At 46.1% G+C, this 26,647-nt stretch overlaps 1 protein-coding gene across 3 annotated transcripts in view; it reads left to right on the top strand.

The window, feature by feature from the left end:
* The first annotated feature begins 426 nt into the window (after positions 1 to 426).
* Positions 427 to 26,647, top strand: part of Abr (ABR activator of RhoGEF and GTPase) — a 201,001-nt gene continuing 174,780 nt past the window's right edge. The window contains exon 1 of one of the 3 annotated variants that reach the window (XM_027426696.2): positions 427 to 1,773. In XM_027426696.2, coding sequence (XP_027282497.1) covers positions 744 to 1,773 — 1,030 coding nt within the window. In that variant the 5' untranslated portion in view covers positions 427 to 743. The remainder of the gene's footprint in view (positions 1,774 to 26,647) is intronic. The other 2 variants (XM_027426695.2, XM_027426697.2) reach the window with 2 other exon arrangements.

Here is a 26,647-nt window from a genome sequence, read left to right as displayed (position 1 = left end):
GAATTTGCCACATGTCTTTCCCGCCTCTTTCTCTCCTCAATCCCAGATACCTCCCTGATCCAAGGCAGGGTCTTAGAGAGCTAGCAGAGAGCGGGCAGGGGTGTGTGTTGGGGGGATGGCGGGAGGGGGGACGCTTGGCTGGGACCCATGGAGCTCCGCGCGCTTTCTCTCCAGCACCCCCCACCCCGCCCGGGCGCGCGCTTGAGTGTAGGGAGGGGGCGCGGACCGCGCGCTGCGGCTGGAGCTGCGCAGCACGGCTCTCGCGGAGGGTGCGCGCCGGCCGAGCAGCGGGCAGCGCCTACGCCTCTGAGGTGGGCAGCCCGGCCGGTCCGCTCTGCCGCAGCCCTCGCCAGGCTTCCCGCGCGGCTCCTAGGCGCGCCCGCAGGCTCTGGCCCTGCGCCACCGAGGCTCCGCCTCCACCGCGGCTCTCCGCGCGCCTGAGCCCACCGCGCCGAGCCGAGTGGCTTCGGACAGCGGTCTCAGCGCTTGCGGCCCAGGCCCCCGCCCCCGCGGCCGGGTGTCTGCTTACGTCAGGAAGGCGAAACCCAGAAGAAGAAGAGGAAAAAAAAAAAAAAATAGGCACGAGGGCGGAAGGAGAAAAACTTTATTTTTTTCTCCTCTAGGCACTGAAGCGAGGGACAGGCGACTGCGCCAGCGCAAGCTTCCGAGAGAGCTCCAGGGGCCACCTCAGCCTGCCGAGGCGCACAGGAGCCGGGCCCGGGAGGCCCGACGGCGCGGCCGGTATGTGGGACCCGCAGGAGTTTGAACGCCACTGGCAGGCCGAGTTCCCCGGGGAGGAGGCTCCAGTCATGAGGCTGGAGTCGGTGTCGGACATGGAGCACGAGCTCGAGCGTTGCAAACTCAACCTGAAGCGGCTGCAACAGGTGTTGGCTGAAGAGAAGTTCAAAGTCTGGTACCTGCAGGCGACCCTGGCTGGAGAGAAGATGAACCTACCGGGCGGGCGGCCGGAGGGCGGAGACGCCGGAGGCGGCGGCGGCGGCTACAGCGGTAGCGGGGGAGCTTCCGTGGAGAAGCAGGAGCCAGCTGGGCCCTTGCGCGTGCCGCCACCGCGCGACGAGCAGGGTGCAGCGGGCCGCGACCCAGATTCCTCCGTCCCCACGCGCCCGGGTCCGGAGGTGGCGACCCCGGCCGAGCCATCCCCTTACTTGTGCCTGGACCTTCCTGCCTGGCCCGGGGCGATGGAGGGAGGGGGCGCCGTGCGCAGCCTGACTGCCGCCATCCACCAGCAGCTGGTGCAGCCTCGCCTGCTCTTCGGGCTGCGAGAGGACTGTGCGTCCCCCGGCCGCGATGGCATGGGGTCCTCCGCACCCGGAGAGGAGCGGTCCTCCGGGACCAGTGCGGGGCGGGGCTCGGAGGAGGGAGAACCGGACGCTTCAGGTGGCGATGATGGAGGCGACTGCAGTGACCACGACTTCGAGATGGTGGATTTGAATGAGAAATTCGTCCTCAGCCACCTACTTGTGGCCCCCTGCACCCGTGAGGAGGTTGAGAAGCCGGCGCGGCCGTGCAGCCCCCACCGGTGGATGCACCTGATCCCGGGAGGCTGGAGGCACCACCGGCGGAGTCGAGAGCTGGAGCAGCTGGAGGCGGAAGATGAGCCCCCCAGGCGCGGGGCGCGGGAGCACCTCGCCCAATGGGGGCGCAAGAGGTTCCTGCGCGTACCGGACCGAGACTCGCCCAGTCATAGCTCGCCCGAGAGAGGCAGTGACTGCAGCCACAACAGCTCAGACCACGAAGAAGGCTTCTCCGCAGGTAGGCGCAACCCCTCTCTAGGTACAAGTGCGTGCGAAGTGAATTTGGGGTTCGGGTGAGTTTATGAAAATAAGCATGATGGCTGTGCAGGGGGTGATAGGATGGCGCACTTGACCAGACCTTGGTAGCACCTTTCACCTTGGTCTTCAGCCCTTACTCCTCACAGGTCCTCCAGAGTCCTTTGCACCCTCTGCAGAAACTCCCGAAGTCCCCCATTTCCCCGAGATTCCTTGGTGTGGAAGTCTTAAACCTTCCCTAAATGTCCTGAAGTCGTCTTGTGTTTCCTCCAGCCTGCCTGCGTCTCATGCTGGGGGCCTAGTTCACTCAAGAGATGCCAAATGTTCCCCTTTCGGGACCATTCTTCTTTCCAAGAAGGCTGCTGTGGGTCTGTTGGCTTCCCTGGAGCTGGAGAGGAGGGAAAGGCTTGGAATCCCAGTTTCGAGCTGGCCTGGTTCCTAGAGAGCCTCTTTGATCCAGTGCCTTCACCTGATACAGAAGGAAACCGAATCTCAGATGTGTTCAAGCAGGTGACCTGAGACCTTTGCTGGTGTCTCTGTCCTTTGCTTCCTCTCCTATCTGCCCTCTTCTTGAGAATGGGGACTGGTCTTAGTTGTTTTTTAATCTACTTGTGGTCATCACAGTGCTCAGTAAATAATGTCTGAATTAATGAGCAGCTGCATTGAATTTGAAAGACTGTTCAGCTCTTCATAGGTCAGGGAGTAGAAATAGGTAAGGAGAAATAGTTAACAGGGCTGTGGGGTATGCGACGATGGTATGCACTGAATCTCAAGACTGGGTCTCTTCAGGCATGCAGAAAGCATACATTGGTGTCTGGTTTGATTGAGTTGCAGCAAGGAACTTAGATGCCTTCTTGCTCTGTGAATGGGGTGGTGATGGGGGTGGGGAGACATATCAGTAATTCTGGGATTGTTCCAAAATCTCCATTATTAGGTCTTATCTGGGTGAGTTTCCATTTGAGTGAAAAACTGTCCAGTCTGCTAAAAGCGCATTTGGAAGATCCATCAAGTCATCTGTTTTGATCAATTACACTTATTCATTAGCAGATATTGGCTGCTTTTCCCATAGGTAATACTTCTGCCACCCCTGCTAGTAATCATTTTTTATGTTCCCCTTTCATTTAAATCAGAGTTGAAGATTTTTCTCTGGTGCCAAGTTTCAAATGCCCTCCTCAGAGGCTAAGGTCTCCTCAGCTGCTTTATAGTTGGCGACTGTCCCATCGCTCCCGAGACCCACATCCATCATTCTTGTCAGGTGTGCTCAGTGCTCTGGATTTTCCCCAGGAGTGATTGTTAATTCTGCAAGCAGTCTGTTCTTTAGCATCTTGTTGAAAATTAGAAACCAGCACAGGCTTTGAGCTAGCTACCACAGGTGCTCCTCAGGGTAGATGAGGGATGAAACAATTATTTCCTTTGGGCTGAAGACTCCAGCCTGAGCACATGGTCTAGCACCAGTGGCTCTGGCTAGGCGTGCCAAAGCCAAACCCCTGTAGGCTCTCTGCAAGGTGCACTTGTATATGAAACCCCCCTCTGCCCTTGCACAGCTGCAGGTGGAGATCCTGCCTTCTCTCTCTGGCTGTCATGGGGACGTATACATGCAAGCATACGTACACCATACACAGTGAAGCATGTATGTGTATGTGCACATACACAGCACACTCCAGCAAGCAATAGCAGGCTCCCACACACACACACACTGCAGAGCAATTCACAGGCAGTGGAAATATAGTAAGGTCCTCCTTGCTTGCTTTTCCTATAGCTCTCATTAAATTAGCTCCTCAGACACTGCTGTTTTGTATATGGATCCAATATCTCCCCCTGCACTCAAGCTCAATCCCTGGTGAAATGGGAACTGTAGGAGCATAGGAAATTTTTGTATCTTCATTTATACAAACGTGTCTAACATATACTCAGTTTCCCAGAAGTGTTTGTTGAATGGTATGTTTTTACATTTATTTGTGTGTGTGTGTGGGGGGGGGTTGCATTGCCACAGTGTGTGTGTGAAGGCCAGAGGATGACTTCTGTGAGTTCATGCCCTCCTTTCATCGTGTGGGTCCTAAGGATAGAACTCAGGTCCTCAGGCTTGGTGACAAATGCCCGTATCTGCTGAGCCATCTCACTCACTGACTCAGAGTCATAAGTTTATTTGGATTTTTGTTGTTGTTTGTTTTTGAGACAGGGTCTCACTGTGTAGCTCTGGCTGATCTGGAACTCATTATGTAGATGAGGCTACCCTTGAACTCTCAGTGGTCTGCCTGCCTTTACCTCCTAAACTCTGGGATTAAATGTGTGTGCCACCACGTCTGGCCCTCAGAGTGATGTGATGTATTTTTAATGGGATAGAACAGAATAGAAAAGGAGTGGATTCATGCTTATCATACTTGGGTCATAGGTTCAGTTCCCAGCACCAAAAGCAAGAAGGGAGGGAGGGAGGGAAGGAGGGAGGGAGGGAGGGAGGGAGAGAGGAAACATGAGGGTGCATTGCACATGGTTAGTATCACTGTTTTAAAATTTTGTTTCAATGACATATAAATGTTCCGGTAATTTGTATGCCAGGGGTGATGGAACATACTTATAATCCCAGTACTCCAGAAGGCTGAGGCAGGAGGATGGAGCGTTCCTGGTCAGCCTAGGCTACAAAGTAAAAACTAATATGAAAAACGAAAAAAAGTCATGGTCTCTGAATCACGGTGCTTGTATGACAGTGGCAGAAGTCATTTGACTTTTCTGTGGCTTACTTTCTCCATCAGTAAAATGGGAACTCCTCATACTGTTGCTAAGAGGAGGAAGTGGGCTGCCGTCTCTAAAGAACTTTGAACGGGTCTGGAACCTAGTGAGCATGTGAGTCTGTGAACTAACTCCTGCTACAGGCAGTGCTCTTCAATTTGACTCTACAAAACTTTCCACTTCCAGAATATTCTGGATCACAGATGGCTTGGTTCTGATAGGACATCTTTGTTTCGTTAGCACCACTGTGGCCCTTTCCAGAAGTTTCCAGGCAACAGGGCAGGAGCCAGGGCTGGGCATTAACCTGGTCTTCTGAGGTGCTTTGGGTTGACCTTTGTGTTATTTCTCCCTTTCTGCCATTGGCCACACCCCTGTATCTATATCCAGAGGAATTAACTGTAGGTCAGATTATATTGGATAATAAAGCAGGCTTTGTCTTAGCCACAGGGTCTTAAGGCGAGAGAGCCCTGAGGTAGCATTAAAGAAAAAAAAAGAACAAAACAACAACAACAACAAAAAAAACCTAAGGGGGCTCCTCTCCATTTTCTACTAAGTAAAGAGTAGATCCATAAACCTGTACACCTTTTGGGGTTCTCTTCACATGTGAGAATAAATGCAGAGTTTAATTAATAGGCATGCCAGGTCACTTTAGGCATCTTTCCTTGATCACCTTTATTGATTAGTTTGAGAACAGTCTAGCCCATGATAACATGGTTAGTTGGGGGGGAGTTGGCATAGGGCAGAGGTATGAATGGAGGGAGGGGCAGAGCAGAATTTGATGTGTTGGGTCATATGTACTGTGAAGTTAGAGCTGAGTCTACCTAGCGCCTCTCTTACTAGATGTAAGGCCCCGGGCAAGTCACTGGCCTTTCCAGGTCTCAGCCTGTGTTTCACAGCAGCCTTGGAAAGGTAGTATTCACTTGGCTTACTTTTGCCAGCCCCTGTTCTGAGCACTTTATCCCTAATAATTAGTTTATGTCACACAGCCCATGACACAGAAACTACTGTGTTTCCACTTTATATGTTAGAGTCTTGAGGTATAGAAGAAAGCTTAAAGGACCCTCTACCAACCACCCAGCTTACAAAAGGAGTACATAGGATTTGACCCAAGGCAATCTAACTCCCAAATCCATGCTTTCAAACAAATGCTAAACTTCTTTCTACAAATTTTAGCTTGTACCTCCCAGGATAGTTGTGCAGATTGACTTCAGGAAACTAGGAAGCTATTTAGATGGGTTAACAGCTCACTTGACTTTTCATGACCATGAAGTTCATACATGTCTGTGTGTCATTATAGCCTTCATTGTCACTGAAGTCCCTACCAGACTCCAGATCATCATGAGCTGGGGTCAGTTCTCAGGGCTGTCACCTACCTATGGGGCTCCTGTGAACTGGGCCTCATAAGATAGCAGGTGACATGCTAGATTTCAAACTTCTCCTCAGTGTCCAGCCAGTCCTGGGCACATATAGCTGAATATCATTAAAAGGAGGTTCACAACTCCCTCTGCAGCCATGGTTTCCCCTGTGTGTCTTCACTCCTTGTGGACCCAAGGGCTGTCCCTCTAACAAAACTCAGGGGTGGCTTTTTCATGCCCAGCATCCTTTTGACTATTAGAAACTAATCATCTCTGATTTCAGTTCAAATGCCCAAGTTTAAATATCACTAATATTATAAATAGGTGGCATTTCCTTCTTGCATTAATTTTGCTCAGTGGAGGCAAGTTCTCTCCACACACCCTTCCCTTGCTTCTGAGATGGGGGATTGAACCCAGGACTTTGTACATACTAAATAAGCCCTCTACCACAGCTATAGTCCAGCCTCAAGTACTCTCTATATCTCTACTTTTGTTGGCCCTTTGCCAACCATCCATCTACCAGACCTACTCGGCAAGTATTTATCAAAGTCATGCTTCATGCAAGCTATGTTCAGGACTAAAACTGCTCAGGTTGTTGACCCATCCTCATCATTTTTACTGTCTTTTTGCTGGATAGAAACCTTGATTCTTATATAAAGAAACAACTTTCTGATGAATGACTGCTGTTACATCTTGAGTAAGGAACCAGACACTGGGGCACATGCCTGTAATCCCAACACTTGGGAGACTAAAGCAGGAAGGTCATGGTCAGCATGTTTCATAAAAAGAGAAAATTCTAAATAAGAAATGTGGGGCCACTGGCAATGGATTGGGAATTTTTTTGTTTGTTTGTTTTTTGAAACAGGGTTTCTCTGTGGCTTTGGAGGCTGTCCTGGAACTAGCTCTTGTAGACCAGGCTGGTCTTGAACTCACAGAGATCCTCCTGCCTCTGCCTCCCGAGTGCTGGGATTAAAGGCATGCGCCACCAACCCCGGCATGGGACTGGGATTTATCCCTAGTGCTTGAACTGGCTTTTTGGAGCCCATTCTCTTTGGAGGGATACTTTGCTCAGCCTAGATATAAGGGGGAGGGCCTTGGTCCTTCCTCAAAGAGATATGCCAGGCTTCATTAACTCCCCATGCTAAGTCTTATCCTCTCTGATGAGTGGATGAGGGTGGGTAGGGGGAAGGAGTGGGAACTGGGATTGGTATGAAAAATGGGAAAAGATTATTTTAAAATTTAAAAAATGATAAAAAATGTGAGCCAGAGAGAGAGCTTAGTGGTTAAGGGGCTTGAGGCTGGCTATGGAAGGAAGCCTGAAGACTGCATTTGATCCTGGAACCCCAGTAAAGGTAGAAAGAGAAAACCAACCCCACAGAGTTGTCCTCTGACTTCTACATGCATTCTGCCCCTAACAATAACAAACTAAGTTAAGTACATTTAAAAAGTCTAGACCAGAAGAAAACCCTGAGTTGACCTGTGTTCCTGTCTGTCTCAGACAGATGAGAACCCTGGATTAGGAAAGCAACTCAAGGATCCTGAGACTGGCTTAGGAGTCGGATCTGGGCTGTCCTGTTGTGTCCACGGCCTTTCCCAGGACTCTAACCAGGACGCTAAAGCTGTGGGAGGCCAGGTGACAGAGCAGCAGACCATTTCAGCCTCAGCACCGCCTCTGCAGATGACAATGGTTAGTCCCACCTTCCCACCTTCCCACCTTCCCACCTTCCCACCTTCCCACCTTCCCACCTTCCCACCTTCCCACCTTCCCACCTTCCCAGCCGAGGCTTGGAAGAAGCCAGCCAGAGCTGTGTGGAGCTGGCATTGGGTCATGGATCTGTCCCTGAAGCTGGCACATAGCATTCAGCCTGTAATGCCATGCTGGGCCAGCTGTTCATGGCCTGGTTTCTTCTTTAGCTTGCCTTCCTTCCTTCCTTCCTTCCTTCCTTCCTTCCTTCCTTCCTTCCTTCCTTCCTTCCTTCCTTCCTTTCTTTCTTTTTTCTTTGAGACAGGGTTTCTCTGTGTAGCCCTGGCTGTCCTGGAACTCACTCTGTAGACCAGGCTGGCCTTGAACTCAGAGATCCACCTGCCTTTGCTTCCTGAGTGCTAGGAGTAAAGGTGTGTGCTACAACTGCCCGGCTCAGGGTCTGGTTTATACCTGGAGGCCTGGCCATTGGGGTCTGTTGGCTTCTGATGGAGAACTTTTATTTTTAATCTTCATGGAAAATGCATTTTCTGCTGGATGCTCATGTTACCTCCTCGCTCATTTGTAATCTGACAGTGTCCATCTCTCCCCCTTTCCACCCCCCCACCCCCCGCCAGACCGACTTTCCGGCAATGACTAATAAGATTGTTGCTCTGAAAAGAATTCCTTGCATTCAGGGATGTGTCTGAATAACTTAATTCAAATTGAATTTTTAGCGGTAGCTGTAATAAAATAATTCTGTTATAGTTCCTGTTGTGGAGAGATATTAAAAAAGCATCTCATGCCAAGTGTTGTGGTGCATGCCTGTAATCCTAGCATTTCTGAGGCTCAGTGGGAGGATCAGGAACTCCAGGCGAGTCTGTGCTGTGTCATGAACCCTGCCTCCAAAACCAAACTGCATGAGACACACGCATTGGTGGTTTGTCATGGTTCATTGGTGACCAAAGCTGACATTGAGTCACTGGCTCTTCAGGACTTGTCTCCCTCCACCCTCTTATCCTCATCATTAACAGGGGGGCCCTACTGACATGTCCTTCTATACAAGTAGGAAATGCAAACAGCCTTGAAACCGTGATTCCTCTGGTCTGATTTTCTTCTGGTGAATAGTGTTTTGTATTTGCCTCTAGATCCTTCTGTCATATATCACGATTGTTTAGTGTGTGTGTGCATGTGTACACCATGTGCATGCTGGGTCTTCCTGGAGCCAGAAGAGGGCATATGATTCCCTGGCACTGTTGTTAAGGACTGTTGTGAACTCTCATGTGGAAGTTGGGAACTGAACCCAGGTCCTGTGTAAGAGCAGTAAGTGCCCTTAACTGCTGAGGCCTCTCTTCAGACCTCACTTTCTCTTAGGTCTGGAGGGTGAGACACACAGACACACAGACACACAGACACACACACAGACACACAGACACACACAGACACACACAGACACACACAGACACACACAGACACACACACACACACACACACACCTTAAAATCTTTAACAACAACACAACAACAAAACAAACTCCACTTCCCTTGTCTGGAAAAAGAGGGTGTATCTGGATGGACAGCGACAGGGCTTCAAGGTAGATACTTCCCTGGGACAACTTTCTGAGTTTCTCAAAGCTTCAGGCTCTGTGTCTGTGAAATGGGGGTAGCAATAATAGGCGTATGTCCTAGACTCGAAGCCTCAATGAGATAATGTGGAAATCACAGGGCACAGCACTGCACACATGGTGAAGAGCGTCTCTTACATGGTTACGATAACTGTAAAGCCCAGAGATTTTCAGGTGGCTGAGCGGGGCTCCTGTTTACAACTTTTCTTCTTTCTCTCCCTCTCTCTTCATCCTTCCCTCTCTGCCTCCCTCCCTCTCTCCCTTTCTTTCTTCCATGTTGGGCATGGAAGCCCGAGCCTGGTCATGCTGGGCAAACACTCTATCACTGAGCTACACCCCCATATTTGTGTCTCTTCACATAAAGATGCTCTCATATCTCTGTTTTTGTTTGTTTGTTTTCCCTTCTCCCCTTTTGCTCGGTCCAAAATTGTATTGTTCCTTCAGAAGAGAACAGCTTTTGGTTGTTTGTGGTCTCTGGTCCTTCTCTTTTCCCAAGCGTTTCTGTGGCCCCTGCTCTCCCCTGCTTGCTCCAGCTAACATTCTTGATGCAGATGCTTTTCCATGTGTTGCTTCTGGCATTTAAGATGCATGCCCTCTATTCCCCAGATCAGTCCTTTGAGGCCTACCTCTTCCATGGAACTTGTTTGGTTAAGATACAGGTTTGCTAGTTATGATAAAGTCTTAGATTGGTACTTAATCAAGATGAGAGTTTTAACCCCAGAGGTAAGTAAGTAATCCAGAGACAATATGGTGACTGCATAAGCATCAGGGATTCAGGCTTCTTTGCTCTTTTTGTATCATGGGCCAAGATGGCTACTGAAGATCTACCCATCACATTTATGCTTCAGGCAAGAATTTTCAGAGCAGGAAACAGAGTGAGTGGCAGCTGTTGGGTCTACTATTTGAGGCACTTTTCTAGAAACCTCTCTTGACAGTTTCTGTTTTAAATCATATCAGCCACCTTTAGCTACCAGGGAGCTCGGGAAATAGGGTACTTTATATGGGCGTACAGCCCTCTCAAATCAAATGGGGTCTCTGTTACAAGGGAAAATGGAAGAATAGATAGCGAGTACGCAGCTAGCAGCCTCTGGCACAAGCCTTTCCAACTACTCCATCCCATCTGTGGTTCTTAGAGTGAGCCCACACTGCACAATTGTTTTTTATTATGCCGTCTATTAATTCATTGACCCAGTGGACAAATGACAAAAGAACCTCTTCTCTCTGCAAGGCACGATGCCTGTTAATTCTGAAGTATCTCTCTCAAGTCAAGAGGTTGGCTGGCTCCTTGAGGGTAGGGACCAGGGTCTGTTTCTTTCTGCAGTATCTTTCCCAAGGCTGAGCATATAGCGAACACTAGAAAAGCACCTGGTTGGTTTTATAGTGGTCACAAATGAGAAGCTCAAGGAAAAAAGAAAGAAAGAAAGAAAGAAAGAAAGAAAGAAAGAAAGAAAGAAAGAAAGAAAAAGAAAATCTGTCTTAGCTCTGTGCTAGAAAAGTCTAGTGTTTTGGGTCCCTTCTGGTTTTGAGGGTGGACCATGAACCAAACATGGGAGCTGTTGTGCTACAGCTCATTTGTCTGTTTTGGACACTGAACTCTGTTTGCATACCAAACAAGAATTATGAGTCTCTGTGCTCACCTGCTTCTCTCACCACTGCTTTTCATCTGCCAGGTGAATCTTCCTTGTCATTTCTGCACCATGTATCTGCAGAGAAAATCAGCAGTGTCTCTGTGAGTGTCTCTCTCTGCTTCATTTCCCATCTTGCTATCATCTGCCTGAGACTAGACTGTCTGGAGGGAGGTTGCTTGGAACTTGAGGCACATCTTGTGATTGCTGAGCAAAAGATAGCTTTAAGGGTTTATTGGTACCTAGGAGAGAAGGAACTAAAATATATTTAGCACCTACTGTCTTCACTGTGAAGTGCATTTCCTATTGTCATGGTTAATATTCAGAACAATCTAAAGGGCACTCTACTGCTCAGGACTGGAAACCCCAGCTTCTCAGGAAACTGAGGTGGGAGGGTCAGAAGCTCAAGGTCAGCCTGAATAATTTATTGAGATTCTATCTCAACAGAAAAAGAAGGCTGAGGGTATAGCTCAGTGGCAGAGTGCTTGCCCAGCATGCAAAAGGACCTAGGTTCAATTCCCAGGATGGCAAAAAAAAAAAAAAAAAAAAAACAGAAAAAGAGAAGCATCTTCTTTTTTTTTTTTTTTCAAGACAGGGCTTCTCTGTGGCTTTGGAGGCTGTCTTGGAACTAGCTCTTGTAGACCAGGCTGGTCTTGAACTCACAGAGATCTGCCTGCCCCTGCCTCCCAAGTGCTGGGATTAAAGGCATGTACCACCAACACCCAGCCTGGATGTACTACTCTTCTTATCCTACAAATGAAGAAACTGGCTCTAATGGGTTAACTAGCCCACCCAAAATTTCCCAGTGCTGTGATTATTTTTTATTTGAGAATTCATATATTATTAAATTGGCCTCTTTATTGCATTCAGTGATGGATTTTAGAACATTCACAGGGTTATGAAATTAGCACGATTCTCTAATTTCAGATTTTTTTCCTGTAGATGACTTGGGTACATTTTGAGCATAGACTCAAACTTCAGACCCTGCCATTCCATTTCTTCATTTGTCACGTGCAGTGATTTAAAATATGTGAAACTGGCCTGAGGCTGGAATATTGTTCAGTTGGTAGAATGCTTAAAACATTCACAAGACTCTAGGTTCAATTCCCAGCACTGGATAGATGTTAAATGGAGTGTCATGATGCATAGCCTGTGATCCTAGCACTGAGGAGGTGGAGTCTGGAGGACCAGACTTTCAAGGTCATCCTTGGCTACATAGAATGTTTGAGGCCATGCTGGACCACAAGGGAGTCTGTCTTAAGAAAAAAATATAATAAAAGCCCTGATACATGGGGAAGCATTAGGACTTTGTTCTTTTTTGGGTGATAGATGCTCAATAGGACTGTTGGGGGCCTGGGAAGATGGATTAGCAGCAGTTAAGAGCTTGAGTGTCTACTATTTTTTTCAGAGGACATGAGTTTGATTCTTAGCACCCATGTTAGGTGGCTTAAAACCTATTGTAACCCCATTTCTAGGTGATCTGAAGCCCTCTTTTGGTCTCTGTGGGTACCTAAACTCACATGTGCACATACCTCTTCCCCCAAATATACATTATTGAAAATAAAAATATTTTAAAGGGGGAGGCTATTGACCTGTCAGTCATCCATTACTGCAAATCCTAGGTCCCTTTTCTTTGGGGTGGGATTGCCTTAATTCTTCGGGTCCCATCCCTGTCTGTGTTTCAGGTCTTGGGGCAGGCATTATTGTGTCCCAAACATGAGGCCTCTCTGTTATTCTTTTGTTTAAAAAGAAGAAAAGAGAAATATTGAGACAGACATATTGACTATAAGTTTATTATAAGGACCGGTAGAATGGGGAGACTAAGAGGAGGAACAGGGTAATGGCTGACCGCCATGGCCGGTCGCCATAGAGAGACAGAGCGGGGAAACAGAGAGAGGGGACAGAGAGCAGGAACAGGGGGAGAGAGAGAGAGAGCGGAAACAGACAGAGAGAGAGAGAGAAAGGTGCAGGGGCCTATCTTTTAAAGGGGTCCTCTGCACCTGCGTGCAGACTTCTTTCCCATGGAACCTTGGGCTGACCAGGGTATTGCCTGAATGGATTCTACCAGGTAACAGGGGCAGGCCAGCATAATGCCTGAACCTTTCACTCTCCCCTGAATATCATTTATGCCTTGGGTTGTGGGTATCAGGTTGACAGGGAACCTTGTTCTGACCTATGCTTTGTTTTGTAGTATCAGGAATATCATAGTGCCTGCCCACATTGGGAGGTGCTCAATAAATGTTTATGAGTAGTTAGAGGTCCATGGTCCCCACCCAAATTACCTCAAGGACGATTGATCTACCTCTACCCTTTCCTTTCCAGCCTCAAGTTACATTCACATTAAAGATAAACAGTTTCTCTATGTTCCCAAGTCAAAATTTGTACCTTTATTCACAGCCTACTGTGGCTCTCCATATACAGAGTAAGATCTGGGGCATTTTACAAGGCTGTCTGGGAAATCCCTTTCCTTCCATACTTAAACATTTTATGCACCAGCAGCATTGAACTTTGTGTAGCTTCCTGACACTGAACACACCCTTCTCTCTCTGCCTTTGTCTTGAATGCCCTCCACCTTGTCCTTAGGATAGATTTTACCCATCCTTCAAGCCTAAGTGAGGAGGCTCCCTGCTCCATGACATCTTCTATGTCTCCCCTGTGTAGAACTAGGACTTAGCTGTCAGTTAAGAGTTCCTCTTAGTGGCTGGAGAGATGATGATTCAGCAGGTAAAAGCACTAGCTGCTCTTGCAGAGGTCCCATGTTCAAGTCCTAGCAATTGCATGGTGGCTCACAGTTGTCTGTAGCTCCACTTCCAAGGAATCCAGTTTCCCTTTCTGGCCTTCACAGGTGCCAGACATGTGTGTGGTACACAGAAGACATACATGTACTCATATACATAAAATAAAGTGTGTTTGGCTTCAAATAACTGCAAACTGTCTTCTGCAGGGCTTATTTTGTGCTGCCCCACACTTCTACAGTGGTCATGACAGACAAAATTGTGGTCCCCAAAGAGGTGCACATCCTAATTCCTGGACCCTTGTATATAACAGAGACTTTGCAGAGCAGAGTAAAGTAGGGACTTTGGGGAGTGTGGTGTGTGTGTGTGTGTGTGTGTGTGTGTGTGTGTGTGTGTGTGTGTGTGTTATTCTTGAGGAGGATCTTTATGTGTATGGGTGCTTTGTCTGTACACATACACACACATATAAATGTGATATACATACATACATACATACATACATACATACATACATACATACAGATGTTTAGTGCTTGTAGAGGCTGAAAGAGGGAGCTGGATCCCTTGGAGTTACAGAAGGTTCAGAGCCATTGTAGGGGGTGCTGGGAACTGAAGCCAGGTCCTCTGTAAGAGGCTACTGAGCCTTAACTGTTGAGCCATTTCTCCAACCTCAGTCATAAAGATCTTAAACTTGGGATAAGGGGGCTGAAGAGGTCAAGGTGATACAACTCCTTGCTGCTGATTTTGATTATGAAGAAAGAGGTGACACTAGCCAAGAAATATAAGTGGCCTCTAGAAGCCACAGAATGCAAGGAAATGATGATTCTTCCATTCTCCAGAAAGGGACTTGTCCTGGTCAGCACCTTGATGTCAGCCAGTAAATTCTAGGCTAGCCTGGGCTACAGAGTCAGAACCTCCTCAGGTTTCCAAGGTGCAGAACTCTAAGACAGTAATTTGGTGCTATTTTAAGCCACTGTTTGCTGGGATTTGTTAACAGCAGCCACTTGGTTCACACACTGGCTTAGTGGGCTAGGGATTTGTTTTCCTCCCATTGCAAGGATGTAACTTGTGGGTTACAGTGGCTCAACGGGGCCTTTTGTTTAAGATCCTCCCATTGTCTTACAGTGGAAAGGTGTTTGTCTTCTTGCTTGTGACATACAGTTTGAAATGTGTATATGCTGTATTACCATGTGTGTGCTTGGGATTTAGGGAGGAAAAGGGAGCAAAGGACTCGGAGCCAGTTGTTCTGGATGGTTGTCCCTGTAAGAATGGAGCCAAGTATGGTAGTCTGCGCTCATAATCCTAGCAGTCAGGATTGGTCTCAGTGAGTTCTAGACCTGCCTGGGCTACAGAGTAAGACCCTGTCTCAAAACTAAATAAAAACAAAACAAAACAAAACAGTGATAGTGTTCATGGAAGTCTTACCTAACAACTCTTACTGTCACACTTTTGGGCCAGGCTGGGGTCACATGGCCATCTTTAGCTGCAAGGGAAGCTGATCAAGAATCTTAGCTCTTCTGCCTCACCATGAAGGATGTCAAGGAACTGTGAATGGCTTTTGGAAAACATCCCAGTGTTGGCTCTACCATTCTTCCCTGAACTTTGCACACTGGTGTGTTAGGGCAGCTATATAACTGTTTTTAAGTGGTTTGTCACCCTCCCCACCCTCTGTGCACAGGTCAGTTCTTTTAAGAGGTATCCCTACCTCTTAGACAATGCTGACATAATGCTTTTGTTGAACAAGTAGAAAAAAAATTGTAGTTTTTTGGTGAACATACATATTTTGAAGTAGGGTCTCACTATGTAATCCTGGTTAGACTTGAACTCAAGATCTTGCTTCTGCCTCCCTGGTGCTGAGATGGCAGGCGTGAGCTACTGCACCTGACAGATTGTGCATTTTCAAGTGAGGATTTATTTTTAATTAATTTATTGTTTGTGTATAGGTATTTTGTCTGCTTGTAAGTCTGGTAAAGTCCTGGTGCTTAAAGAGGCCTGAAGGTATTCCTGTAGTTACAGATAGTTTTAAGCTGCCATTTGGATGCTAGAAATTGAACCCTGATCCTCTGTAAGAGAGTAGCCACTGCTCTTAACTGCTGGACCATCTACCTAGATGCTGTTTATTTATTTTTATTGTTATGTGTTATGGATGGTGTGGTGATTTGAAGGAACTGACTCATATAGGTCTCAGGTATTTGAAAATTTGGTCTCCAGTTGGTGACTGTTTGGGAAGGATCAGTAGGTGTTGGATCACCTGAGACTGGTGACGGATGGTTGTGAGCTGCCATGTGGGCGCTGGGAATTGAACCCCAGTCTTCTGGAAGAGCAGCCAGTGCTCTTAGTCACTGAGTCATCTCTCCAGCCCTCCAAGTGAGGATTTTGTGGGGTTTCGAATATCTAAGCAGGCTATTGATCTCTAAGAATTAAAAGACCTTTTAATTTTTCTCTTCCTCCTTTTTCCTCCCCCTCTTCTTCCTGCTCTTGCAGCTCTAGCCCCAAGCTGTACAAGTAGGCTCTGGGATCACAGCAATGTGAAATCACCTGACTTCCCTGTCTTTATTACTGTTACCTTTTTCTTCATCTACATCTTCTCTTCTTCCTTTTTTGCACTACTTGAGAGCTGTGGTAGATTTCTCTGTTCCCTCCCTCCTTTCCTCCTTCTCTTCCTCCCTCCCTCCCTCTCTCTGTTCCTCCCTCCTTCCCTTCCTTTAACTTATTCTTTCTTTCTTTTGACAAGGTCTCACTTTGTAGCCAGGGCTGGGCTGGAACATGCTATGTACTCCAATCTGGTCTTGAACGGACAGACCTACTTTCCTCTGTTTCCTGGATGCTAGGATTAAGGGTGTGTAATACTATGCCTAGTTTGTGGTGGATTTTTCTTATTTTACCCTTTCCAGGCTTTATCCCCCAAATTTCTAATTTATATAACTGTTCCTGCCTTTAATAAAGCTTCGGGAATGTTAACTTGATGTTCAGAATACATTTGTATCTGGAGGTTTTCTTGAACTCCTGATTCCCCTGCCTGACCTCAAGCACTGTGATTACAGGATCCTGTAATGTCATGGGCTCCCTGGCTATATGTAAGAGGTGAGCCTCACAAATGTGAAAAATAGTGTTAGAAGTAAATGGCTAAATTGTTTTTCTCTTTCCCATCAGCCTTTCCACCCCATGCTAACCCATTTTCATTCTCTTTCTTCTCTTTTGAAACAAGGTTTCACTGTGTTGTCACTTTGTTATGAAGATGTTCTCAGACTCCTGGGCTCAAGACATCCTCAGCATCCTAAGTGCCAGGACTCAAGGCCATTGCTGCTGTGCCAGTCTTGATTTGCTGCAGTCTCATTCAGTCATTTACTAGGACAATTATAAGAGTCAAGAGAGTATTCTGATGGCTGTGTGTGTGTGCAAGTGTAATATAATGTAACATTTCATGTGTGTGTGTGTGTGTGTGTGTGTGTGTGTGTGTGTTGTTTTTGTTTCTTTGAGACAGTTTCTCTGTATAGCCTTGGCTGTCCTGGAACTCCTTCTGTAGATAAGACTGGCCTTGAACTCAGAGATCCACCTGCCTCTATCTCCCAAGTACTGGGATTAAAGCCGGCAATACATTTTATTTTTATGTATATGGTTGTTTTGCCTGCATATATTTTGTGCGCCATATCCGTGTGTATGCCTGGGAGCTCACAGTAGTTTTTGAAACTGGAACTGAAGATGGAGTTTTGAGCTGCCATGTTGGTGCTGGGAATTGAATTCTGGTCCCCTGGAAGAGCAGTCAGTGCTCTTAACTTCTGAGCCATCCCTCCAGCCCTGATCTGAGTTTTGGTGGTGTTTAAAGGAATCTGACAAGCCATTATGTCAAGACCCATGGCTCCAAGTACAAAATCACAGAGCGAGTTCAAGGACAGTCAGGGCAACATAGAGAAACCCTGTCTCACACAAACAAACAGAAAACAAAAACAAAATGAAAACAAAAACAAAAACAAAAAAAAGAGGTGGGCCCTGGCTGAAGGAAGCAGGTGACTAGGGGCTGCAATTGAAGATTATGATTGGGCTCCTAGTTACCCACCAGTTGCTGCATCTCAGTTCTTTGCTCTGTGAACAGCCATATAAGCCCATGTTGCCTTAGGCTAAGATGCTCCACAGTGTCTGTTTTGATGGGCCACAACCCTCTGAGACTGTGAGCCAAAACAGGTCATTCCTTGTGTAATTAATGCACGAGGTTTACAGCCATGTCTCTGTAGCTATTTGTAAATTTGCTCCATTAACTAGATTACTTCATCTCTCTATAGAGATATTTTCTTTTCTGAAGAATAGGGATGATTTTACCTCATTTTGTGTTGTAAAGATTAAATGCGGCCTGGGGATGTAGCTCAGGTGGTAGGGGGCTTTCCTAGCAGGTATGAAGCCTGATTACCAATCTCACACACACACACACACACACACACACACACACACACACAGAGAGAGAGAGAGAGAGAGAGAGAGAGAGAGAGAGAGAGAGAGAGAGTTTAAAGAAATAATGTACAAAATTCAGGTGGCACAGGGTGTGACTTACAGTCAGAGCTGTGTAAATATAGTCATTAGTGTTATAATCAGGGTCTGGGGCTATATTACTTAGATGCAAGTCCTAGCTCTTTCACATAATTGTTATATGGTTTTGAGTAAGTTTCTTGACCTTTTTGTGTCTTAGTGTCAGTATCTGTAGACCGTGGGAACCATACTAATACAAAATCAATGTCTAATTAAGTTGGGTGAAGATTATACAAATCAGTATGTATTTATAAAGCACTTTGGACAGTACCTGGTACATAGTAGACACTCATTGTAGGCTGGTTAACCTTATCACTGTTATTACTAGTGTGGCCATGAGCATTGCTGAAATAAACTGCAAGGGTGAAAAATAATATTATGCTCATCATGTTGCCTGGTCATATTCTTAATTGAAACCCGAGGCTTCTGGAAATCCTGCACTTTGAATAATCTAAGAGCTGGAGCAATGAAGCATCCAATTACAGATGCCTCTCAGCAGCAGCCCATCAAGGAGAACTCCACAAGGCCTAGCTGGGTTGTGATCCTATTGTGGAGAAAGCCCTGCTTTGTATGCAGTTGCCTTGTCTTCGGTTGGCTGCATAATTGTGCCTTTTTGTCTTATTTTAAAGCATCTTGAGGAATCTGGAGCCCACTCCCACTGACAGCAGTGAAAGCCACAGCATGTCACAGCTCTAATGAGTCTTGCAGACACTCTTAGGCCCCACTGAGGCTGCTAGACCAGATCAGGCGCATGAGCTAGGCCAGCATCCACTGTTCCCTTTGAACACAGATAGCTCCACCAGATTTCATGATAGGGCTCTCCAAGGTCCCCTAGGATCTCCTACGCCTGTCTTCTTTGTCTTAGAAGGGCATTGAGTTGCTTTCTGAATGTTGGTCTTGTTGCTAATCTTTGTGGGCAGCAATACTAAAACAAATTAACTATTCATATCAGTGGGCCTGAAGGAGCTGTTGTTTGCTGCGGGAACTCCCTCTGGTCTCTAGACCCACAATCCCCATCAGGGACCTTTGGTCACAGGCAGCTGTGACCACACTCCAAGCTCAGAACAATCTGATGACCGGCTTTGTTTGAACTGCAGAGGGTTAAAATAAAGTGTAATTTTTTTTAATTTGGAGATTTTTTTGTGTGTGTGTGTGAACACATGTATTTCTGTATCTTCTTGACAGATGCGGAGATTGGAAGTTCATGCCTCAGGTAGATTAGATGGGATTTTGCCAGTTGTTCTAATCTTTCCCCCTGACTCCTTTATCTACAAGCACTGGGAGGATGGAAGGCAGTGGGCCAAGCAAAACTCAAGTGTGGGGAGGCTTCCTGGCTTTGTATCCTGCTTCTGCTTAGTTTAGCTGCATGACCATAACCAAATTACATAATTCCAGTGTTCTCACTTTCCTTCCCTAAAAAATGGGGTTTATCATAGTTTACAGATATGTGAAAAGGAAATGGGTTAATGTGTGCTACGTGGATGTCTGCATCTACCAGGATAGCTATAGGCATTTGAGGTTACATTCCTGTGTTAAGGGTTTTTTCACTGGAGACAAAAATGCCTTTCTCTCCTAGTGCACCTCTGAGTTGGCTAATAAGCTTTTCTCCATTCCCTAGACTGTATCTCGGACCTTGGAATATAACAATTATGTTACTGGAACATAATAATTATGTTAGAGTAACACCATTGCAGGTAGCCAGACTTCCTCAGTGTTCTGGTGGCTGAACCTCCTATGTACGTATGTGATGAAGACCATGACCAAAACAAGTTGGGGAGGGAAAATATTACACTTCCATGTTGTAGTCCATGATTGAGGGAAGAAATCAGGGCGGGAACTTAAGGCAAGAACCTGGAGTCCCGGACAAATGCCAAAGAGAGCGATGGTTATTGGCTTGTTGGAGGCTTGCTTAACTTGCCTTCTTACAGGTCCTAGGATACCACCCACAGTGAGCTGGGCCCTCACACATCAATCGCTAACCAAGAAAATACCTTTTAGATTTGTCTGAAGGCAAATTTGATAGAGGTGATTCCTTAGTTGAGGTTCCCTCTTCTCAGATAAATCTAGATTTTTATCAAATTGACAAAAGCAGCTTGTGTACCAGCCTTCTGAACTCTTGTAGATCTGCCCTCCTGCAGGTCTCAGAGGTCTCAGATTTCAGAGGACAATGGCAAACCCAGCTCTACCAAGCTGGGGAGAGGACTGGGCATAAGTTTGAGTCAGGCAATATTTCATTTTTTATGTGAGAGGGCAAACACAACTCTACATATATACTTTGTGCTAAATTGGGGTAGAAACATTTACAGCCACAATTTTTATATCCAAGTCTTCTAATTTTTTAGTTTGCTATTATTCTTATGTAGCCTAACTTGACCATAAACCCACCATGTACCTCTCTGATTCCTCCTATCTCCCAAGTGTTGGAATTGCAGGCCTGAGCTCTGGTTTTTTTTTTTTTTTTTTTTTTTTTTTTTTTTTTTTGGCCTTGAGACAGGGTCTTAATATTTAGCCAAGGCTAGCCTTGAACTTGGGACTTGAGTATTGCCACCATACCCAGAACAGATCTAATCCTTAGCACTTCCTTCTGAAAATCAAACCTGGGACTTCAGGAATGTTCGGCCAACATTCTACCATTGAGCCACATACACCCCAGCTCTTTACACTCACCTTAAATCCCTTTTCTTTTTTAAAGTTACTGTTGCCTTATAAAGCATTGGGCTTTGTTAAGGTAGGTGATTTAGACTTGTTAAGGAGTAATTTACATATTTTGCTTAAGTCACCTGGGTGGATGGAAATTATTCATGAAAGGAAGGAAGAAAGGGGAGGAGGAAGGAAGAAAAGAAGGAAGAATGGACGGGGAGGGAAGAGGGGCAGAGAGAGAAAAGAAGGGGAGTGCATGGCAAATAAAATGTTCTCTCTCTCTCTCTCTCTCTCTCTCTCTCTCTCTCTCTCTCTCTCTCTCTTTGAGGCAAGGTTTCATGTACTCACTATATAGCCAGGCTGATCCTCCTGCCTTCACTTTCTAAGTACTGGGATTACAAGCAAATACTGACATGCCTAAGCCCAAAAGTTAATCTTTATTTGAAGTTGAAGACCCTGGACTAGGTGATCATTGGGTTTAAGGAGGGAAGAGCACGCCACAGTCCTTGGAGATTGGTAGGCACAGTGGTGTGCCTCACCACTGCCTGTCACTATGGGCAAGACAGAAGTGTTGCTGCAGCTTGCAGTAGCCTCTGAGAAGCACAGAGGACAAAGAATGACCTTCAACCTCTGCAAACCCAGTTCAAACTAAATAATATGTGTAGTCACTAAAATGGCAGCGACTACTCATTCATTTGTGCTGAAGGTGACCCTGGCCCTTGGTTTGTTGTTTGGGTACCAGACTGACTGAAAACTTTCTCTGTCCCCTAAATCACCATCTAGGGGAATCAGCCTGGGGTATATTTTATGGAAAAAAATAGAATCTGCAGTTTCATGTCTGTCTGGTTTATATACTGGCCTGACTCCTACGCTAGTACACTATGAAATCAGGAAGTTTTAGAAACTGAACTGTAGAAATGATGGGCTTTCTTCCTCTCTGGGCTGAAGCTTGCTGGAGGAAACCCTGTGCTCTGCTTAGAGAGGATGACCTCATTATTTGTAATTTCAGTCAAGGAGAATTTCATATTCTGTTGAGGATTTTTTATTCCTTTAGTTGTTTGGCAAATGATAAAAAAAACAAACAAACAACCCCTCCCCCCAAAAAAAAACCCAAAAAATCCCAACCAGGCAATGGTGGCAAATGCCCTTAATCCAGTAATCAGGGGCCAGCCTGGTCTGCAGAGTGAGTTCCAGGACAACCAGGTGTACATAGAGAAATCCTGTCTCAAAAACAAAAACAAAAAACTCATGAGCCAAACCCCTATTCCGATTACCTATCTTTATATCTTTATTTAACACCTGTTCATTCTGCCTTACTGGATTTGCTGAAAGCAGATTCTGGCTCCTGGTAGTAAAGGCTGCAGGCCCTGGAGCCAGACTGAAAACCTTTACAACTGTTCTGCCACTTATTAGGAGAATTTACTTACTTGTTTATCTGTAGGTTTGTTCCGAGACAGAGGCTCACTGTGTAGCTCAGGCTGCCCTCAAGCTTGTGGTGAGCCTTCTAACTCTGCCCCTCAAGAACTGAGATTACCAGTGTGTGCCACCATGCCTGGTTTACATTGTTCTGGGACTGAACCCAGGGCGTCCTGTATGGTAGGCATGCACTCTACTGACTGAACTGCATCCCCATCCTCAGTTATGAGGATTTAAGAAGTGGTTGTCTCTTTGTGCCTGGTTTTCATCTGTGGTGGGTGTGTTAGGAGCATCTGTCTCCTGGAGTGCGGTGAAGCTGAGCTAGAGAACCTTGGTGAATTTCCCACAGACCTGACATGCATCGAGGCATCAATAAACACGGGCCTGTCACCTTTGTTTTCCCGGTAGCTGCTGGAGCTTCATTTGCCATCTGTCTACGTGATAGGTATTTGCTGATTAACCCAAAAGAAAGATTAAGGACATCCCTAGACCATTATTGTTCCTCTGCCTCTACAATATTCTAGATAAAGAGGCTGGAGAGATGGCTCAGATGTTAAGAGTGCTTCCTGTGCAATCATGAGGACCAGACTTCTGATCCTGCCATCCATGTAGCAAGCTGGATGTCTAGCAAAAATCTGTAACCCCAGCTCTAAGCAAGGGTGGAGACAGGAGGATCACTGAGGCTTTCTGACTTCCAGCCTAGCCGAGAAAAGCACAGGCCCTAATTTCAGAGAGAGACCCTGCCTCAAAGCAATAGACAGAGAATAATAGGAGAACGCTCAGTGCACCTTCTGCCTCCAAGTTGTTTGCCTCTCTCTGTCTCTTTCTGTCTCTGTCTCTTGTGTCTGTCTGCCTTTCTGTCTCTGTCTGTCTGTCTCTGTCACACACACACACACACACACACACACACACACAAGAAAGTGAATAAATTTTTTAAATTGCATGCTAAGTCATGTGTAAGAATGTTGTAAGACAGGCGCTTCAAAGGCTGGTGAGATAGCTCACTGGGTAAAGGCACTTGCTGCTAAGCCTACCAACTTGAGTTTGATTCCCAAGACCCTCATGGTAGAAGGAGAGATCCAGCTCCTGCAAGTTGTCCTCTGATCTCTGCATGGACCCCCCTCCCCAAAGGAGTAAGTAATGTGATTTTCTAAAAGCAGCTTCCTAGCCAGGCATGATGATGCACACCTATAATTCCAGCACTTGGAAAGCTGAGGTTTGCAGTGTTTTGTTTTTTATTTTTTTTGCCTGTGTGTAATTCTGTGTATTTCATGCATGGTGCCTGAAGAGACCAGAAGAGGGCATTGGATTCCCTGGAACTGGAGTTACAGATAGTTATGAGCCACCAGCAGTTGGGTGCTGGGAAATAAACTTGGGTCCTCTGTAGGAGCAGCCTGTGCTTTTAACCTTGGAGCCATCTCTCCAGCCCTGGGATTAGAGTTTTGAAGCTAGCTTTGGCCACACAGTGAGGTCTGTCCCCCCAAAAATGAATGAATGGACAGATTTCTTATGCCTGACCACTCTAAAATGAAAAATGTGGAGTCTCAGTCTGTCTGTCTCTGTCATTCTCTGTCTCTTTCTCTGTCTCTACACACACACCACACACACACACACACAATTTTAGGGGTCAGATGATCTTTTATTGATGGGCATCCCATTGCACCACTGCTGATGTCATCTATGATGCCATTAGGCTGCTGTCATCCACAGACTGTGAAGTACCCGGGATCTCAATAGTTCCAGAAAGTTCGCAGGCTAAAGGCTGGTGTTGCATACTTTAATCCCACTATTCAGGAGGCAGAGGCAGGAAGACTTCTGTGAGTTTGAAGTCAGCCCAGTCTGCATGGCAGCTTCAGAATAGCCAGGGATACATAGAGAAAACCTGTCTCAAAACCAACCAAAAACCAAAACAAAACTGGTGAAGAACTTTCTTGTGTGTGTGTGCACAGGTACAAAAACAAAAAACAAAACTAGTGAACTTTCTTGTGTGTATGTGCACAGGTGTGTGTGTGTGTGTGTGTGTGTGTGTGTGTGTGTAGGTATGTAAAAATTTAAGTTTAAGAAAGTATTAATTTGGGGGATGTGCAGGTACCACAGCACATGAGTGGAGGTCAGAGGACAACCAATGAGATCTGGTCCTCTCTCCACCACATGTTTCCTGGGGATGGAATTCAGGTCATCAGGTAAGCACCTTTGTCCACTGAGCTATTGTATTGCCCTCCTTTTCCCATTTAAAAGGAGTCTTGCTTTGTCATCCATGCTGGCCTGGATCTTCTGGCCTCAAGAAGCGAATTTTCTGCTTCTGCCTTTTGAACAGTTGGGACTGTAAGTGTGTGCCACAGCACCAGGCTCTGGAATCTGTATTTTTATCCAGCCCAGGGGATTCTGAATAGCCAAAGCCCAGCCACTGGGGTTTGGCAGGCTTCCCTAAGGTTTCTGTCAGATGGTAATGAATGTCTAGTGAGTTTAAATATAGGCCCCTTTCTGCCCCCACAACCTAAAGGCTGACATTGAAAATAAGCCAAAAGGGAAAAAAAAGAAAGAAAAAGAAAGAAAAGGGCACCAATTTTCTTAAGAACTTAAAGCATTCCAAACAAAACAGGGAGGAAAAGTCCTGTGTGTGAGAGAGAGTAGATAAGACATTGCTAGACAGCTGATAAAATAATCCATTTGTGTTTAGAGCCTGCAACCAGGAGCCCACAGTGACCTTTAGCTCCAGAGAAAACACAGTGACCCAAAGCTGAGTGGTACTTGGACAATGGCATAAATTTTTTTTTTAGATTTACTGTTTCCATACTGGCCCAGATTTGACTCACACAGGTTACCCTTTCCTGCCTGCAGATAATCATTGTGTTTGACAGCCTCATGCTCAGCTTCTGTGTCTATACTTACTGGCTCTCCCCAGGCTGAGCCCCAGGGAAGGGGGATTCCCAGATAGTGTCAGATCTTTGTCTCCGGTGACAAGTGACAGCCCCACACTAACTGGGCTTCTGTCTCTCTGAGTCCATTATCTCTTGTGTCAATTTTTTTCCCTTGCTCACTGAAAAGCTCCTTTGTTAATTTTGATGTCGTGGCATGGAAAATGTGTGTGTGTGTGTGTGTGTGTGTGTGTGTGTGTGCTGTTCAGGAGTGGAGATCCCCACAGTTAATACTGCTTTGCTGTGGTTTCTAAGTTGGCTGAATTTATAAATAGTTGGGTGTACCTGCTGGACTTTGATACATGGAACCTTTCCAGATAGTTCAAAACTCTTTCTGAAGTGCTTACAGCCTTCAATCCAATCGATGAAAAGGTGGACAAAAGACTTCTCATAGAGTTCTCAGTGTTGATGGAGTAACCAAACCACCAAGAGTGAGGAGGTTAAAAGAGAAGGACGTAGGCAATAAACACACCCCTTCAGAGCAGGTCCAGAGAGTAGAGCATTGTTTATATGACCTCATGACTCATGGGAGCTCAATTCTGACTGCCATAAACTACTCACATCTAGGGAAAAGGGAGGCAGATACCATTATCCCAAATATTACGGATCTCTGGTTGTTCCACAGGGGGGCTGGGAGTCCTCCTGTGGGACCAGGTTGGTAAATAGCATTTGCTGCATAAATGCTGTCCACAGAAACCATACTAAAGACATGGATGCAGACAATGCATCTCTAACTGGCTTGCATAACTCAAGGTTGCTCTTTATACACAGTTGACAACCACTGCTGTTCAAAAGCTGAACAGTGACAACAAATGGCACACCTTTGCTGGCTGACCTATAGGCCCAGTAGTAGCAGCATCTGATTCCCTATCCTTTACACATCCTTTGGGATTTTGCCATATTTCTTCAGCTCCAGTGACCACAGAAAACCCACCAGCCTTCTTCTGAAGATCTTCTTGCAGCCATAAAGGAAGCCGGGTCTGTGCTGATGTTCTCATAGGTTGGCAGAGAACCTGATCTTGTTAGTACCCAGCCCCTCACTCTCATAGGGGGGTTCTAAGATTGCCTTTCACAGGCCAGCAAGTCTCAATGGTATATGCTGTTGAGAAATCCAGTGCAGGGGCTGGAGAGATGGCTCAGAGGTTAAGAACATTGACTGCTCTTCCAGAGGTCCTGAGTTCAATTCCCAGCATCCACACATGGTGATTCAACCTTTATAATGAGGTGTGATTTCCCTCTTCTGGCATGCAGATATATATGGAGACAGAACACTGTATTTATAATAAATAAAATTAAAAAGAGAGAGAGAAACCCAGCACAGCTGCTACATGCAAGAAAATACATAAATGAAATAAAAACTAAATAAAATAAAACCTGGCTAGCCATGATGGCACGTACCTGTAATCCTATCACTCAGAGGCAGGCAGATCTCTGTGAGTTAGAGACCAGGTTGGTAAATAGCATTTATCTCTGACAGAGTGAGTTCCAAGTCAGCCATGACTACATAGTGAGACGTTGTCTTAAAAAATAGTAAAAATCTAGTTATGGAGTCACTAAGATGAGAAACACATGCATTTTAAATGTCAAAAGCACAGTCCTGGAGGAAAAAATGGTT

This window comes from Cricetulus griseus, chromosome 7 (assembly GCF_003668045.3).
Source record: "Cricetulus griseus strain 17A/GY chromosome 7, alternate assembly CriGri-PICRH-1.0, whole genome shotgun sequence".
Classification (NCBI taxonomy): Eukaryota; Metazoa; Chordata; class Mammalia; order Rodentia; family Cricetidae; genus Cricetulus; species Cricetulus griseus.
Note: the sequence above shows the minus strand (reverse complement) of the source record. Positions and strands in the feature narration are given on the sequence as shown.